Genomic DNA, 15,695 nt, shown 5'->3' with positions numbered 1-15,695 from the left:
AGAGGTTATGACAGGATACCTTTAACATGTTGACTGTATAACTATCTTGAGGTTATGACTGGATACCTTCAACCTGTTGGCTGTATAACTATCTAGAGGTTATGATTGGATACCTTCAACATGTTGACTATCTAGAGGTTATGACTGGATACCTTCAACATGTTGACTGTCCAACTATCTAGAGGTTATGACTGGATACCTTCAACATGTTGACTGTATAACTATCTAGAGGTTATGACTGGATACCTTCAACATGTTGACTATCTAGAGGTTATGACTGGATACCTTCACCATGTTGACTGTATAACTATCTAGAGGTTATGATTGGATACCTTCAACATGTTGATTATCTAGAAGTTATGACTGGATACTTTCAACATGTTGACTGTATAACTATCTAGAGATTATGACAGGATACCTTCAACATGTTGACTATCTAGAGGTTATGACTGGATACCTTCAACATGTTGACTGTCCAACTATCTAGAGGTTATGACTGGATACCTTCAACATGTTGACTGTCCAACTATCTAGAGGTTATGACTGGATACCTTCACCATGTTGGCTGTATAACTATCTAGAGGTTGTGACTGGATACCTTCAACATGTTGATTATCTAGAGGTTAACAGTAGCGAGCACCTATCTACCTAAGTAACTAACTAACGACCTACCTTTATACCACCTACTTACCTTCCTACCTACCAACCAACCCACCTTCATACCTACCTACATACCTACCTACCTACCTACCTACCTACCTACCTACCTACCTACCTACCTACCACCAACCTACCTACTTTCTACCTTCCTACCTACCAACCTACCCACCCACTGTCCAACTATCTAGAGGTTATGACTGGATACCTTCAACATGTTGACTGTATAACTATCTAGAGGTTATAATTGGATACCTTCAACATGTTGACTATCTAGAGGTTATGACTGGATACCTTCAACATGTTGACTGTATAACTATCTAGAGGTTATGACTGGATACCTTCAACCTGTTGGCTGTATAACTATCTAGAGGTAATGATTGGATACCTTCAACATGTTGACTATCTAGAGGTTATGACTGGATACCTTCAACATGTTGACTGTATAACTATCTAGAGGTTATGATTGGATACCTTCAACATGTTGACTATCTAGAGGTTATGACTGGATACCTTCAACATGTTGACTGTCCAACTATCTAGAGGTTATGACTGGATACCTTCAACATGTTGACTGTATACTATCCAGAGGTTATGACTGGATACCTTCACCATGTTGACTGTATAACTATCTAGAGGTTATGACTGGATACCTTCAACATGTTGACTGTCCAACTATCTAGAGGTTATGACTGGATACCTTCAACATGTTGACTGTATAACTATCTAGAGGTTATGACTGGATACCTTCACCATGTTGACTGTATAACTATCTAGAGGTTGTGACTGGATACCTTCAACATGTTGACTATCTAGAGGTTATGACTGGATACCTTCAACATGTTGACTGTATAACTATCTAGAGGTTATGATTGGATACCTTCAACATGTTGACTATCTAGAGGTTATGACTGGATACCTTCAACATGTTGACTATCTAGAGGTTAACAGTAGCAAGCACCTATCTACCTAAGTAACTAACTAACGACCTACCTTTATACCAACCTACTTACCTTCCTACCTACCAACCAACCCACCTTCATACCTACCTACATACCTACCTACCTACCTACCACCAACCTACCTACTTTCTACCTTCCTACCTACCAACCTACCCACCCACTGTCCAACTATCTAGAGGTTATGACTGGATACCTTCAACATGTTGACTGTATAACTATCTAGAGGTTATGACTGGATACCTTTAACATGTTGACTATCTAGAGGTTACGACTGGATACCTTCAACCTGTTGGCTGTATAACTATCTAGAGGTTATGATTGGATACCTTCAACATGTTGACTATCTAGAGGTTATGACTGGATACCTTCAACATGTTGACTGTATAACTATCTAGAGGTTATGACTGGATACCTTCACCATGTTGACTGTATAACTATCTAGAGGTTATGACTGGAGACCTTCAACGTGTTGACTGTATAACTATCTAGAGGTTATGACTGGAGACCTTCAACGTGTTGACTGTCTAGAGGTTATGACTGGATACCTTCACCATGTTGACTGTATAACTATCTAGAGGTTATGACTGGAGACCTTCAACGTGTTGACTGTATAACTATCTAGAGGTTATGACTGGATACCTTCACCATGTTGACTGTCCAACTATCTAGAGGTTATGATTGAATACCTTCAACATGTTGACTGTCCAACTATCTAGAGGTTATGACTGGAGACCTTCAACATGTTGACTATCTAGAGGTTATGACTGGAGACCTTCAACATGTTGACTATCTAGAGGTTATGACTGGATACCTTCAACATGTTGACTGTATAACTATCTAGAGGTTATGACAGGAGACCTTCAACATGTTGACTGTATAACTATCTAGAGGTTATGACAGGAGACCTTCAACATGTTGACTATCTAGAGGTTATTATTGGAAACCTTCAACATGTTGATTGTTTAACTATCTGGAGGTTATGATTGGATACCTTCAACATGTTGACTATCTAGAGGTTATGATTGGAAACCTTCAACATGTTGACTGTTTAACTATCTGGAGGTTATGACTGGATACCTTCAACATGTTGACTGTATAACTATCTAGAGGTTATAACTATCTACGTCAGTAGTAGGCTGTTACACAGCAAACGTTATCTAAATCTTGTGCAATATCAAGTGTGACATTACTACAGTACAGAATGCTATCTGTAATGATGGAAGAGTACGACAGGTACCCCAAATACAGGAAGAGTATGGTAGTTACCCCGAATACAGGAAGAGTACGGCAGGTACCTCAAATACAGGAAGAGTACGGCAGGTACCTCAAATACAGGAAGAGTACGGCAGGTACCCCGAATACAGGAAGAGTACGGCAGGTACCCCGAATACAGGAAGAGTACGGCAGGTACCCTGAATACAGGTAGAGTATGGTAGGTACACTGAATACAGGTAGAGTATGGTAGGTACACTGAATACAGGATGTATGGTAGGTACACTGAATACAGGTAGACTATGGTAGGTACACTGAATACAGGTAGAGTATGGTAGGTACACTGAATACAGGTAGAGTATGGTAGGTACACTGAATACAGGTAGAGTATGGTAGGTACACTGAATACAGGTAGAGTATGGTAGGTACACTGAATACAGGTAGAGTATGGTAGGTACACTGAATGCAGGTAGAGTATGGTAGGTACACTGAATACAGGTAGAGTATGGTAGGTACACTGAATACAGGTAGAGTATGGTAGGTACACTGAATACAGGTAGACTATGGTAGGTACACTGAATACAGGTAGAGTATGGTAGGTACACTGAATACAGGTAGAGTATGGTAGGTACACTGAATACAGGTAGAGTATGGTAGGTACACTGAATACAGGTATTGTATGGTAGGTACACTGAATGCAGGTAGAGTATGGCAGGTACACTGAATACAGGTAGAGTATGGTAGGTACACTGAATACAGGTAGAGTATGGTAGGTACACTGAATACAGGTAGAGTATGGCAGGTACACTGAATACAGGTAGAGTATGGCAGGTACACTGAATACAGGTAGAGTATGGCAGGTACCCTGAATACAGGATGTATGGTAGGTACCCTGAATACAGGATGTATGGTAGGTACCCTGAATACAGGTGGAAGCCATGTATCTCAGTGTCATCTCCCTCCAGCTAGCAGTCAGTAATTAAAGGCCCAGTGGAGTCACATTTTTATTTTCCTAAGTTTCATCTATATTTCCACACTATGAGATTGGATTAATACCGTGCAATTGTGAAAAGTATAATAATGCCATTTTGGTGTAACTGCTGTTTGAAAAGACAGCATGAAATTTCAGGCTGTTTTGGTGGGATTGAGTTTTGGCCTGCCTGGTAACATAAATGAGTTAATAGACCAATAAGAAAGGGAGTTCCAAACCTATCTGGTAAAAGGCACTAAAATATATTTTCATTTATTTTTTCCTCCCAGGTCATAGCCCAGTAAGCCAGTCTCTCAATTGATGTCATGCATTTTTTTCTTAGATATGAAACATCAAAGGCATTGACTCAAACAGAATGAAGAATCATCTCTAGGGGCTATGTTTTAAAGGTCCAATGCAGTCGTTTTGATCTCAATATCAAATCATTTCTGGGTAACAATTAAGTACTTTACTTACCGTACCTTTAATTGTTTCTTAATTGAAATGGTAAAAATAAACAAAAATTACTTTATTAGCAAAGAGCAATTTCTTAATAAGTAAGAATTTAGCTAGAACCGTGGGGAGATGAAAACGGTAAACTAGTCGTTATTGGCAGGAAGTGAGTGCCTAGTCGTTATTGGCAGGAAGTGAGTGCCCAGCGGGGGAATCTGGGTGCAAAGAAGACATTACAAGGTATTTTATGTTGTCATGGTCAGGTTGTTTACAGGTTGTATAAGGCTGAATAAATTGTTGTTCATGAGCCTTAGTTCCAATGAGACTGTCATACTACTTACTACTGACATACTACTAAATACTACTTACGACTTACATACTACTAAATACTACTTACTACTTACATACTACTAAATACTACTTACGACTTACATACTACTAAATACTACTTACTACTTACATACTACTAAATACTACTAAATACTACTTACATACTACTAAATACTACTTACTACTTACATACTACTAAATACTACTAAATACTACTTACATACTACTAAATACTACTTACTACTTACATACTACTAAATACTACTAAATACTACTTACATACTACTAAATACTACTTACTACTTACATACTACTAAATATTACTAAATACTACTTACATACGACTAAATACTGCTTACTACTGACATACTACTAAGTACTACTTACCCCGTGAACGTTGACTGTGTTATTCCTATGAATGTGTACAGTGTGTTGTGTCCTAGCATTTACTGAAGCATTTTCAATTGCAATACCCATACGTCATGAGACCAGACCATAATAATTACAAGTGTGTGTGTGTGTGTGTGTGTGTGTGTGTGTGTGTGTGTGTGTGTGTGTGTGTGTGTGTGTGTGTGTGTGTGTGTGTGTGTGTGTGTGTGTGTGTGTGTGTGTGTGTGTACCAGTGTTGTGTTCAAGACCGGAGCAAATCAAGTCTGAGTCAAGAACAAGACCAGACAGGGGGAGAGACCAAGTCAAGAACAAGACCAAACAGGGGGCTAGTCAAGAACAAGACCAGACAGGGGGTGAGACCGGGTCAAGACCAAGACCAAACAGGGGGCGAGACCAAGTCAAGACCAAGACCAGATAGCGGGCGAGACCGAGTCAAGACCGAGGCCAGACAGGGGGAGAGACCAAGTCAAGACCAAGACCAGACAGGGGGAGAGACCAAGTCAAGACCAAGACCAGACAGGGGGCGAGACCAAGTCAAGACCAAGACCAGACAGGGGGCGAGACCAAGTCAAGACCAAGACCAGACAGGGGGCGAGACCAAGTCAAGACCAAGACCAGACAGGGGGCGAGACCAAGTCAAGACCAAGACCAGACAGGGGGCGAGACCGAGTCAAGACCAAGACCAGACAGGGGGCGAGACCGAATCAAGACCAAGACCAGACAGGGGGCGAGACCGAGTCAAGACCAAGACCAGACAGGGGGCGAGACCAAGTCAAGACCAAGACCAGACAGGGGGCGAGACCGAATCAAGACCAAGACCAGACAGGGGGCGAGACCGAATCAAGACCAGACAGGGGGCGAGACCGAATCAAGACCAGACAGGGGGCGAGACCGAGTCAAGACCAAGACCAGACAGGGGGCGAGACCGAGTCAATACCAAGACCAGACAGGGGGCGAGACCGAGTCGAGACCAAGACCAGACAGGGGGCGAGACCGAGTCAAGACCAGACAGGGGGCGAGACCAAGTCAAGACCAAGACCAGACAGGGGGCGAGACCAAGTCAAGACCAAGACCAGACAGGGGGCGAGACCAAGTCAAGACCAAGACCAGACAGGGGGCGAGACCAAGTCAAGACCAAGACCAGACAGGGGGCGAGACCGAGTCAAGACCAAGACCAGACAGGGGGCGAGACCGAATCAAGACCAAGACCAGACAGGGGGCGAGACCGAATCAAGACCAGACAGGGGGCGAGACCGAGTCAAGACCAAGACCAGACAGGGGGCGAGACCGAGTCAAGACCAAGACCAGACAGGGGGCGAGACCGAGTCAAGACCAGACAGGGGGCGAGACCAAGTCAAGACCAAGACCAGACAGGGGGCTAGTCAAGAACAAGACCAGACAGGGGGCGAGACCGAGTCAAGACCAAGACCAGACAGGGGGCGAGACCAAGTCAAGACCAAGACCAGACAGGGGGCGAGACCAAGTCAAGACCAAGACCAGACAGGGGGCGAGACCGAGTCAATACCAAGACCAGACAGGGGGCGAGACCAAGTCAAGACCAAGACCAGACAGGGGGCGAGACCAAGTCAAGACCAAGACCAGACAGGGGGCGAGACCGAGTCAAGACCGAGACCAGACAGGGGGCGAGACCAAGTCAAGAACAAGACCAGACAGCGGGCGAGACCGAGTCAAGACCAAGACCAGACAGGGGGCGAGACCGAGTCAATACCAAGACCAAACAGGGGGCGAGACCGAGTCAAGACCAGACAGGGGGCGAGACCAAGAACGAGACCAGACAGGGGGCGAGACCAAGACCAAGACCAGACAGGGGGCGAGACCGAATCAAGACCAAGACCAGACAGGGGGCGAGACCGAGTCAAGACCAGAAAGGGGGCGAGACCGAGTCAAGAACAAGACCAGACAGCGGGCGAGACCGAGTCAAGAACAAGACCAGACAGGGGGCGAGACCGAGTCAAGACCAAGACCAGACAGGGGGCGAGACCAAGTCAAGACCAGACAGGGGGCTAGTCAAGAACAAGACCAGACAGGGGGCGAGACCAAGACCAAGACCAGACAGGGGGCGAGACCGAGTCAAGACCAAGACCAGACAGGGGGCGAGACCGAGTCAAGACCAAACAGGGGGCGAGACCGAGTCAAGACCAGACAGGGGGCGAGACCAAGTCAATACCAAGACCAAACAGGGAGCGAGACCGAGTCAAGACCGAGGCCAGACAGGGGGAGAGACCGAGTCAAGACCGAGGCCAGACAGGGGGAGAGACCGAGTCAAGACCGAGACCAGACAGGGGGAGAGACCAAGTCAAGACCAAGACCAGACAGGGGGCGAGACCAAGTCAAGACCAAGACCAGACAGGGGGCGAGACCAAGTCAAGACCAAGACCAGACCCCCTGTCTGGTCTTGGTCTTGACTTGGTCTCGCCCCCTGTCTCGCCCCGAGACCAAGACCAAGACCAGACAGGGGGCGAGACCAAGACCAAGACCAGACAGGGGGCGAGACCGAGTCAAGACCAAGACCAGACAGGGGGCGAGACCGAGTCAAGACCAAACAGGGGGCGAGACCGAGTCAAGACCAGACAGGGGGCGAGACCAAGTCAATACCAAGACCAAACAGGGAGCGAGACCGAGTCAAGACCGAACCCAGACAGGGGGAGAGACCGAGTCAAGACCGAGGCCAGACAGGGGGAGAGACCGAGTCAAGACCGAGACCAGACAGGGGGAGAGACCGAGTCAAGACCGAGACCAGACAGGGGGCGAGACCAAGACCAAGACCAGACAGGGGGCGAGACCGAGTCAAGACCAAGACCAGACAGGTGGCGAGACCGAGTCAAGAACAAGACCAGACAGGGGGCGAGACCGAGTCAAGACCAAGACCAGACAGGGGGCGAGACCGAGTCAATACCAAGACCAGACAGGGGGCGAGACCAAGTCAAGACCAGACAGGGGGCGAGACCGAGGCAAGACCAAGACCAGACAGGGGGCGAGACCGAGTCAAGAACAAGACCAGACAGGGGGCGAGACGGAGTCAAGACCAGACAGGGGGCGAGATCGAGTCAAGACCGAGACCAGACAGGGGGCGAGACCGAGTCAAGACCAAGACCAGACAGGGGGCGAGACCGAGTCAAGAACAAGACCAGACAGGGGGCGAGACCAAGTCAAGACCGAGGCCGGGAGGGGGACAAGGGGTCCGAGGCCGAGGCCAGAAATATTTGAGTCCAATTCAAGACAATTAATGAAATTTTGTCAAATCGCAACCATAATAACAGGTGAAAATGTCCAGTATTTCTGTGTTCATATGTCAGAACAACATCTGGATTCTTTAGACATTTAGAATAGTGAAAAAAATGCATGTTGAAGGAAAATTAAGCCACTCTACAATTTATTAGTAACCCAAACACAGTGGAGAACAATGAGGGCCTTCTACGCCTTCAGAAATGCTAAGGATTTATAAAATAATAATTATATTATATTGTTCTTTTCAATGATGCTCTGATTTAATCTCGTCAATTTTTGTTGGAAATGAATGGGTTAACACTGAAGAGAGAGAAAAAAACGATCCAATCAGGATTTTTCTTTGGCGGTCTCTGGGGAGATGAATCTAGCTAGCTAACTCAGCCATTGGCTAGGCCATCAGAAGCTAGATTGAAGGCATCTGCCATTCAACTGTATTAGGGCAACATTTTGGAGTGACAGTGGAATCAACCAATCACATTTTGACTTGTAATGGGTGAGACCGTTTTTACAAATAAATTATGGAAACTTATGCCTTCTCAAAGGCCAACAGATCACTGCGCAATAGCGACCAGAAGTTTTTCCACGGTCTAGCAAGCAATTTTTTGTTGTGGGCTAGTTTGCAGCGGCTGCAGCAGGTGTTATCAAAGAGGATGTTGTTGCTAATTTGTTAGCTTCTCCCTTTTCAAGAATAACTTTCAACAACAAGTTAAGTTTCATATGATTATCATCTGGTGAATGGAACTGTGCTTTTTTTAAATTGAGCTAGTTGTTATTAGCCATCTCTTTGAAAAATAACTTGCGTCAAACATTGTTGCATTTAAACTTTAGGTCACCGGTCACTTTGTGTGTTTAACGTTTTAATGTTTTTTTTTGCAATGGGGAAGTAATAGTTTCAAAAGATGTCACGTTCCTGACCTGTTTTCTCTTGTTTTTGTATGTGTTTAGTTGGGCGTGAGTTGGGGTGGGCATTCTATGTGTTGTGTTTCTATGTTGGGTTTAATGTGTTTCCTGATATGGTTCTCAATTAGAGGCAGGTGTTTGACATTTCCTCTGATTGAGAACCATATTAAGGTAGGCTGGTTTCACTGTTTGTTTGTGGGTGGTTGTCTTCCTTGTCTGTATATATGTTCGTACCACACGGGACTGTAGCGTTGGTTTGTAGTCTGTAACTGTTCGTGCGTTCTTCGTGTATTTGTAAGTTCTCATGTTTTAGGTCAGTCTACGTCGTTTATTTGTTTTGTAGTTAAAGTGTTTTCGTGTTTCGTCGTTCTGTTAATAAATAATATTCATTATGTATTCATCACCCGCTGCGCCTTGGTCCGCTCATTCACCACAAGACGACCGTTACAAATTGGTTCATTTTGATTAGGAAATGATTAGCCTGATGGTTGTGTGTTTGTATTCTTATGATTGGGACCTACTGCCTTATTATGTCAAAGTGAGTGGACTGCTTATCCTTTAACAGCATGCTGTGTGTGACTGCTGTCTTTCCAATCGGCCCTATGCAGTGGTCCCTGGAGAAGTGGGTATACTCTAATTTTGCCCAAAAAAGGTTCCCAAAAACGGCCCGCCCAGTGAAGGAAAAATGTGTGGAAAAATCCAAAGTTTTCCTATATATTTTTTTCTGATTTATAGTGGGTGGGCATGGGTCTACCCAGCATGGGTCTACCCGGGCCCACTCATGCCTACGCCCCTGATGCAAACAACACATGATGACTGAATTGCGCATCACAAATAGCCTACTAACCATGACTTTGGACCAAACTTTTCTCAATACTTGTTTTGCATACCCATTGTAGCCTTAGTTAGCATTTACTGGTAGATATCATAAACGGAGAACATCTTTCCTACCCTACCGGCTACCGATGTCATTCTTCTGTGAGCTGCTCCATGCCAAAAAAACCCAGTTGAGAGATGAACACTCTGGCTGGCTGCAGATGATATTCAGCTGAAACTAGGCTGTGTGTGTACGGCGCGCATGTGAACATATTTCACGTGCTTTGCGATTGTGTAGGCTACTTTGTAGACGATTTCTCTGTTGTACTACATAATTGACAAGTCGTATAACCTCCACTATACTACTTCGATATGCATCAGTAAGGATTAAGAAGTGAGTTCCCACTAAAATTAAAAGTGGGTATATGGCAGATACCTGCGTATTCCCTCCACTACACCACTGGCCCATTGTGTTTTACAAAAAGTGCACTCCTACATGAATGCCCTGGTATTACGGTTGCTGTCCTTTCAGAATACCTAGCCTGTCAAAACACGGAAGAACTACATTTCCAGTCAAACGTTTTACAACACCTACTCATTCAAAGGTTTTTCTTTCTTTCTTTTAATTTATTTTTTTACAAATCAAATCAAAGTTTATTTGTCACGTGCGCCGAATACAACAGGTGTAGACCTTACAGTGAAATGCTTACTTACAAGCCCTAACCAATAGTTGTAGAATAATAGTGAAGACATCAAAACTATGAAATAACACATACGGAATCAAGTGCTAAACAAATCAAAATATATTATACATTTGAGATTCTTCAAATAACCACCGTTTGCCTTGATGACAGCTTTGCACACTCTTGGCATTCTCTCAACCAACAGTCTTGAAGGAGTTCCCACAAATCCTGAGCACTTGTTGGCTGCTTTTCCTTCACTCTGCAGTCCGACTTATGCCAAACCATCTCAATTTGTTTGAGGTTGAGTGATTGTGGAGGCCAGGTCATCTGATGCAGCACTCCATCACTCTCCTTCTTGGTAAAATAGCCCTGACACAGCCTGGAGGTGTGTTGGGTCATTATCCTGTTGAAAAACAAATGATAGTCCCACTAAGCCCAAACCAGATGGGATGGCGTATCGCAGAATGCTGTGGTAGACATGCTGGTTAAGTGTGCCTTGAATTCTTGGGCTGCAATTTCTGAGGCTGGTAACTCTTATGAACTTATCCTCTGCAGCAGAGGTAACTCTCGGTCTTCCATTCCTGTGGCGGTCGCTAGTTTCATCATAGCGCTTGATGGTTTTTGCGACTGCACTTGAAGAAACTTTCAAAGTTCTTGACATTTTCCGTATTGACTGACCTTCATGTCTTAATTAAAGTAATGATGTACTGTCGTTTCTCTTTGCTTATTTGAGCTGTTCTTTCCATAATATGGACTTGGTCTTTTACCACATAGGGCTATCTTCTATATACCCCCCTACCTTGTCACAACACAACTGATTGGCTCAAATGCATTAAGAAGGAAAGAAATTCCACAAATTAACTTTTAAGAAGGCACACCTGTTAATTGAAATGCATTCCAGGTAACTACCTCATGAATCTGGTTGAGATGGTTTGGCATAAATCGGACCGCAGAGTGATGGAAAAGCAGTCAACAAGGGCTCGGCATTTGTGGAAACTCCTTCAAGATTGTTGGAAAAGCATTCCAGGTGAAGCTGGTTGAGAGAATCCCAAGAGTGTGCAAAGCTGTCATCAAGGCAAGGCAAAGTATCTCAAATATAAAATATATTTAGATCTGCGTGTGTGTATGTGTGTATGTATGTGTGTATGTGTGTGTGTACGCACGTCTGTATATGTGTGTGTGTGTGTGTGTGTGTGTGTGTGTGTGTGTGTGTGTGTGTGTGTGTGTGTGTGTGTGTGTGTCATGTTACACATACCTCAACAGAACTGCCTGGACTTCCATCCCTGGGGAGTTCCATCTGCAGGAGGGAGCCAGCGAATCTGAACAAAAGGCACACCAGCAACATGATTCACTTCAAAGGAGTCCACTCGCTCATATTCAGAACACCAGACATTCAGTTAAACCTCTAAGATTAATTTTAAAAGAGTCGACTCTCTCCTTTTCAAGTCAATTCCCTCAAATTCATTACACCAGATATTCAGTCAATCTTCTAAGATACATTTTAACAGAGTTGACTCAGAGTCCATACTTCAGGTCATAAGAATCGATTCAGTTAATAACCAGTGTCAACCTGCTGAGATTCAGATCATGAATCAACTCATTTGAAACCAGAATCGACTCATTCAGAATCACCTGATTCAGAACCTAATGAACTCATGCACTTCTCTGCCTTAGTGAAAACACAGAAGCCTATTTTGTGAGTGAGTGTATGTTCTCTGTGTCTGTGTGTGTGTGTGTGTGTGTGTGTGTGTGTGTGTGTGTGTGTGTGTGTGTGTGTGTGTGTGTGTGTGTGTGTGTGTGTGTGTGTGTGTGTGTGTGTGTGTGTGTGTGTGTGTGTGTGTGTGTAAGTGTCTGTGTCTGTGTCTGTGTCTGTGTCTGTGTCTGTGTCTGTGTCTGTGTGTGTGTGTGTGTGTGTGTGTGTGTGTGTGTGTGTGTGTGTGTGTGTGTGTGTGTATGTGTGTAAGTGTCTGTGTGTGTGTGTGTGTGTGTGTGTGTGTGTGTGTGTGTGTGTGTGTGTGTGTGTGTGTGTGTGTGTGTGTGTGTGTAAGTGTCTGTGTCTGTGTCTGTGTGTGTGTGTGTGTGTGTGTGTGTGTGTGTGTGTGTGTGTGTGTGTGTGTGTGTGTGTGTGTGTGTGTGTGTGTGTGTGTGTGTGTGTGTGTGTGTGTGTGTGTGTGATCAAGCCATTATAGCCCATAAAAAGCAAATAGACCGAATGGATGAAATCAATGTCTACGAAAAGAGGTATATATTAGTAACCAGGTTTTAACAACTACCCAGCATTAGCTCATTAGTTAGCTAGCCAACTTAATCATTCATTTTACTTTTACTATTTACATAACTTAGTTTAGGGACGGTGCAGATTTTATCGAAATGTAATTTTATTTGCCTGTGTTATCTTTTAAATAGGTGGGTAGGTAGGTAGATAGTTAGTTAGTTAGGTAGGTGTGTAGGCAGAAAGGTAGGTAGGTGGTAGGTAGTTAGTAGGCAGGTAGGTAGGTAGGTAGGTAGGTAGGTAGGTAGGTAGGTAGGTAGGTAGGTTGGTTGGTGGTAGGTAAATAGGTAGGTAGATGGGTTGGTTGGTTGGTTGGTAAGTAGGGGGGGTAGAAAGTAGGTAGGTTGGTGGTAGGTAGGTATGTAGGTAGAACGGTGGGTTGGTAGGTAGAAGGGTAAGTAGGTGGTAGAAAGGTAGGTTGTTACGTAGTTACTTAGGTAGGTAGGTAGGTAGGAAGGTAGGAAGGTAGGTTGTTACTTAGTTACTTAGGTAGGTAGGTAGGTAGGTAGGTAGGTAGGTAGGTAGGAAGGAAGGTAGAAAGGTGGTAGGTAGGTTGGTAGGTGGTAGGTGGTAGGTAGATAGGTGGTAGGTAGGTAGGTACATAGTTAGGTAAGTAGGTAGGTAGATGGGTAGGTAAATAGGTAGGTTGGTAGGTGGTAGGTGGTAGGTAGATAGGTTGGTAGGTAGGTAAATAGTTAGGTAAGTAGGTAGGTAGATGGGTAGGTAAATAGGTAGGTTGGTAGGTAGGTAGGTAGGTAGGTAGGTAGGTAGGTAGGTATGAAGTTAAGTAGGTGGTAGAAAGGTAGGTTGTTAGTTAGTTACTTAGGTAGGTAGGTAGGTAGGTAGGTAGGTAGGTAGGTAGGTAGGTAGGAAGGAAGGTAGAAAGGTGGTAGGTAGGTTGGTAGGTGGTAGGTGGTAGGTAGGCAAGTAGGTTGGTAGGTAGGTAGGTAAATAGTTAGGTAAGTAGGTAGGTAGATGGGTATGTAAATAGATAGGTAGGTAGGTAGGTAGGTAGGTAGGTAGGTAGGTAGGTAGGTATGAAGGTGGGTTGGTTGGTTGGTAGGTAGGAAGGTAAGTAGGTGGTAGAAAGGTAGGTTGTTAGTTAGTTACTTAGTTAGTTAGGTAGGTAGGTAGGTAGGTAAATAGTTAGGTAAGTAGGTAGGTAGATGGGTATGTAAATAGATAGTCAGGTAGGTAGGTAGGTAGGTAGGTAGGTAGGTAGGTAGGTATGAAGGTGGGTTGGTTGGTTGGTAGGTAGGAAGGTAAGTAGGTGGTAGAAAGGTAGGTTGTTAGTTAGTTACTTAGTTAGTTAGGTAGGTAGGTAGGTAGGTAGGTAGGTAGGTAGGTAGGTAGGTAGGTAGTTAGTTAGGTAAGTAGGTAGGTAGATGGGTATGTAAATAGATAGTCAGGTAGGTAGGTAGGTAGGTAGGTAGGTAGGTAGGTATGAAGGTGGGTTGGTTGGTTGGTAGGTAGGAAGGTAAGTAGGTGGTAGAAAGGTAGGTTGTTAGTTAGTTACTTAGTTAGTTAGGTAGGTAGGTAGGTAGGTAGGTAGGTGGGTAGGTAGGTAGGTAGGTAGAAAGCTGGTAATTAGGTTGGTAGGTTGGTAGGTGGTAGGTAGGTTGATGGTAGGAAGGTAGGTATGTTGGTAGGTCGGTAGCTTGGTAGGTGGTAGGTAGGTAGGTAGGTATGTGGTAGATACAGTTGAAGTCGGAAGTTTACACACACTTATGTTAGAGTAATTAAAACTCATTTTTCAACCACTCCACACATTTCTTGTTATTAACAAACTGTAGTTTTGGCAAGTCGGTTAGGACATCTACTTTGTGCATGACACAAGTAATTTTTCCAACAATTGTTTACAGGCAGATTATTTCACTTATAATTCACTGTATCACAATTCCAGTGGGTCAGAAGTTTACATACACTAAGTTGACTGTTGACTACACGTTCATCTGTACAAACAATAGTACGCAAGTATAAACACCATAGGACCACGTAGCCGTCATACCACTCAGGAAGTTTACATACACCTTAGCCAAATACATTTAAACTCAGTTTTTCACAATTCCTGACCAACCTTTAACTTCCTGAGTAATGTTTTGAGATGTTGCACTTCACAAAATAGATGGCAAATTGTGGATATATTGAATATCCACAATTTGCCATCTATTTTGTGAAGTGCACCAGTCCCGCCTGCAGCAAAGCACCACCACAACATGATGCTGCCACCCCCGTGTTTCACGGTTGGGATGGTGTTCTTTGGCTTGCAAGCCTCCCCGTTTTCCTCCAAACACAACGATGGTCATTATGGCCAAACAGTTCTATTTTTTTTTCATCAGACCAGAAGACATTTCTCCAAAAAGTATGATCTTTGTCCCCATGTGCAGTTGCAAACCGTAGTCTGGCTTTTATATGGCGGTTTTGGAGCAGTGGCTTCTTTCTTGCTGAGCGGATTTTCAGGTTGTGTCGATATGGACTCGTTTTACTGTGGATATAGATACTTTTGTACCTGTTTCCTCCAGCATCTTCACAAGGTCCTTTGCTGTTGTTCTGGGAATGATTTGCACTTTTCGCACCAAAGTTCGTTCATCTCTAGGAGACAGAACGCATCTCCTTCCTGAGCGGTATGATGGCTGCGTGGTCCCATGGTGTTTATACTTGCGTACTATTGTTTGTACAGATGAACGTCGTACCTTCAGGCATTTGGAAAATTCTCCCAAGGATGAACCAGACTTGTGGAGGTCTAAAAATGTTTTAATTAGGTCTTGGCTGATTTCTTTTGATTTCCCCATGATGTCAAG

The 15,695-nt window shown here is 44.2% G+C and overlaps 1 protein-coding gene across 1 annotated transcript in view; it reads right to left on the bottom strand.

Moving 5' to 3' along the window:
* LOC129865933 (RNA-binding protein with multiple splicing-like) overlaps positions 1 to 15,695 on the bottom strand; it is an 80,026-nt gene that overhangs the window by 21,288 nt on the left and 43,043 nt on the right. Inside the window, exon 7 of the mRNA XM_055939018.1 lies at positions 11,878 to 11,941. Within this exon, the coding sequence (XP_055794993.1) occupies positions 11,879 to 11,941 (63 nt within the window). The 3' untranslated portion in view covers position 11,878. The remainder of the gene's footprint in view (positions 1 to 11,877; positions 11,942 to 15,695) is intronic.

Source organism: Salvelinus fontinalis, chromosome 11, assembly GCF_029448725.1.
Source record: "Salvelinus fontinalis isolate EN_2023a chromosome 11, ASM2944872v1, whole genome shotgun sequence".
Classification (NCBI taxonomy): Eukaryota; Metazoa; Chordata; class Actinopteri; order Salmoniformes; family Salmonidae; genus Salvelinus; species Salvelinus fontinalis.
This window is presented reverse-complemented; position numbering and strand designations above follow the sequence as displayed.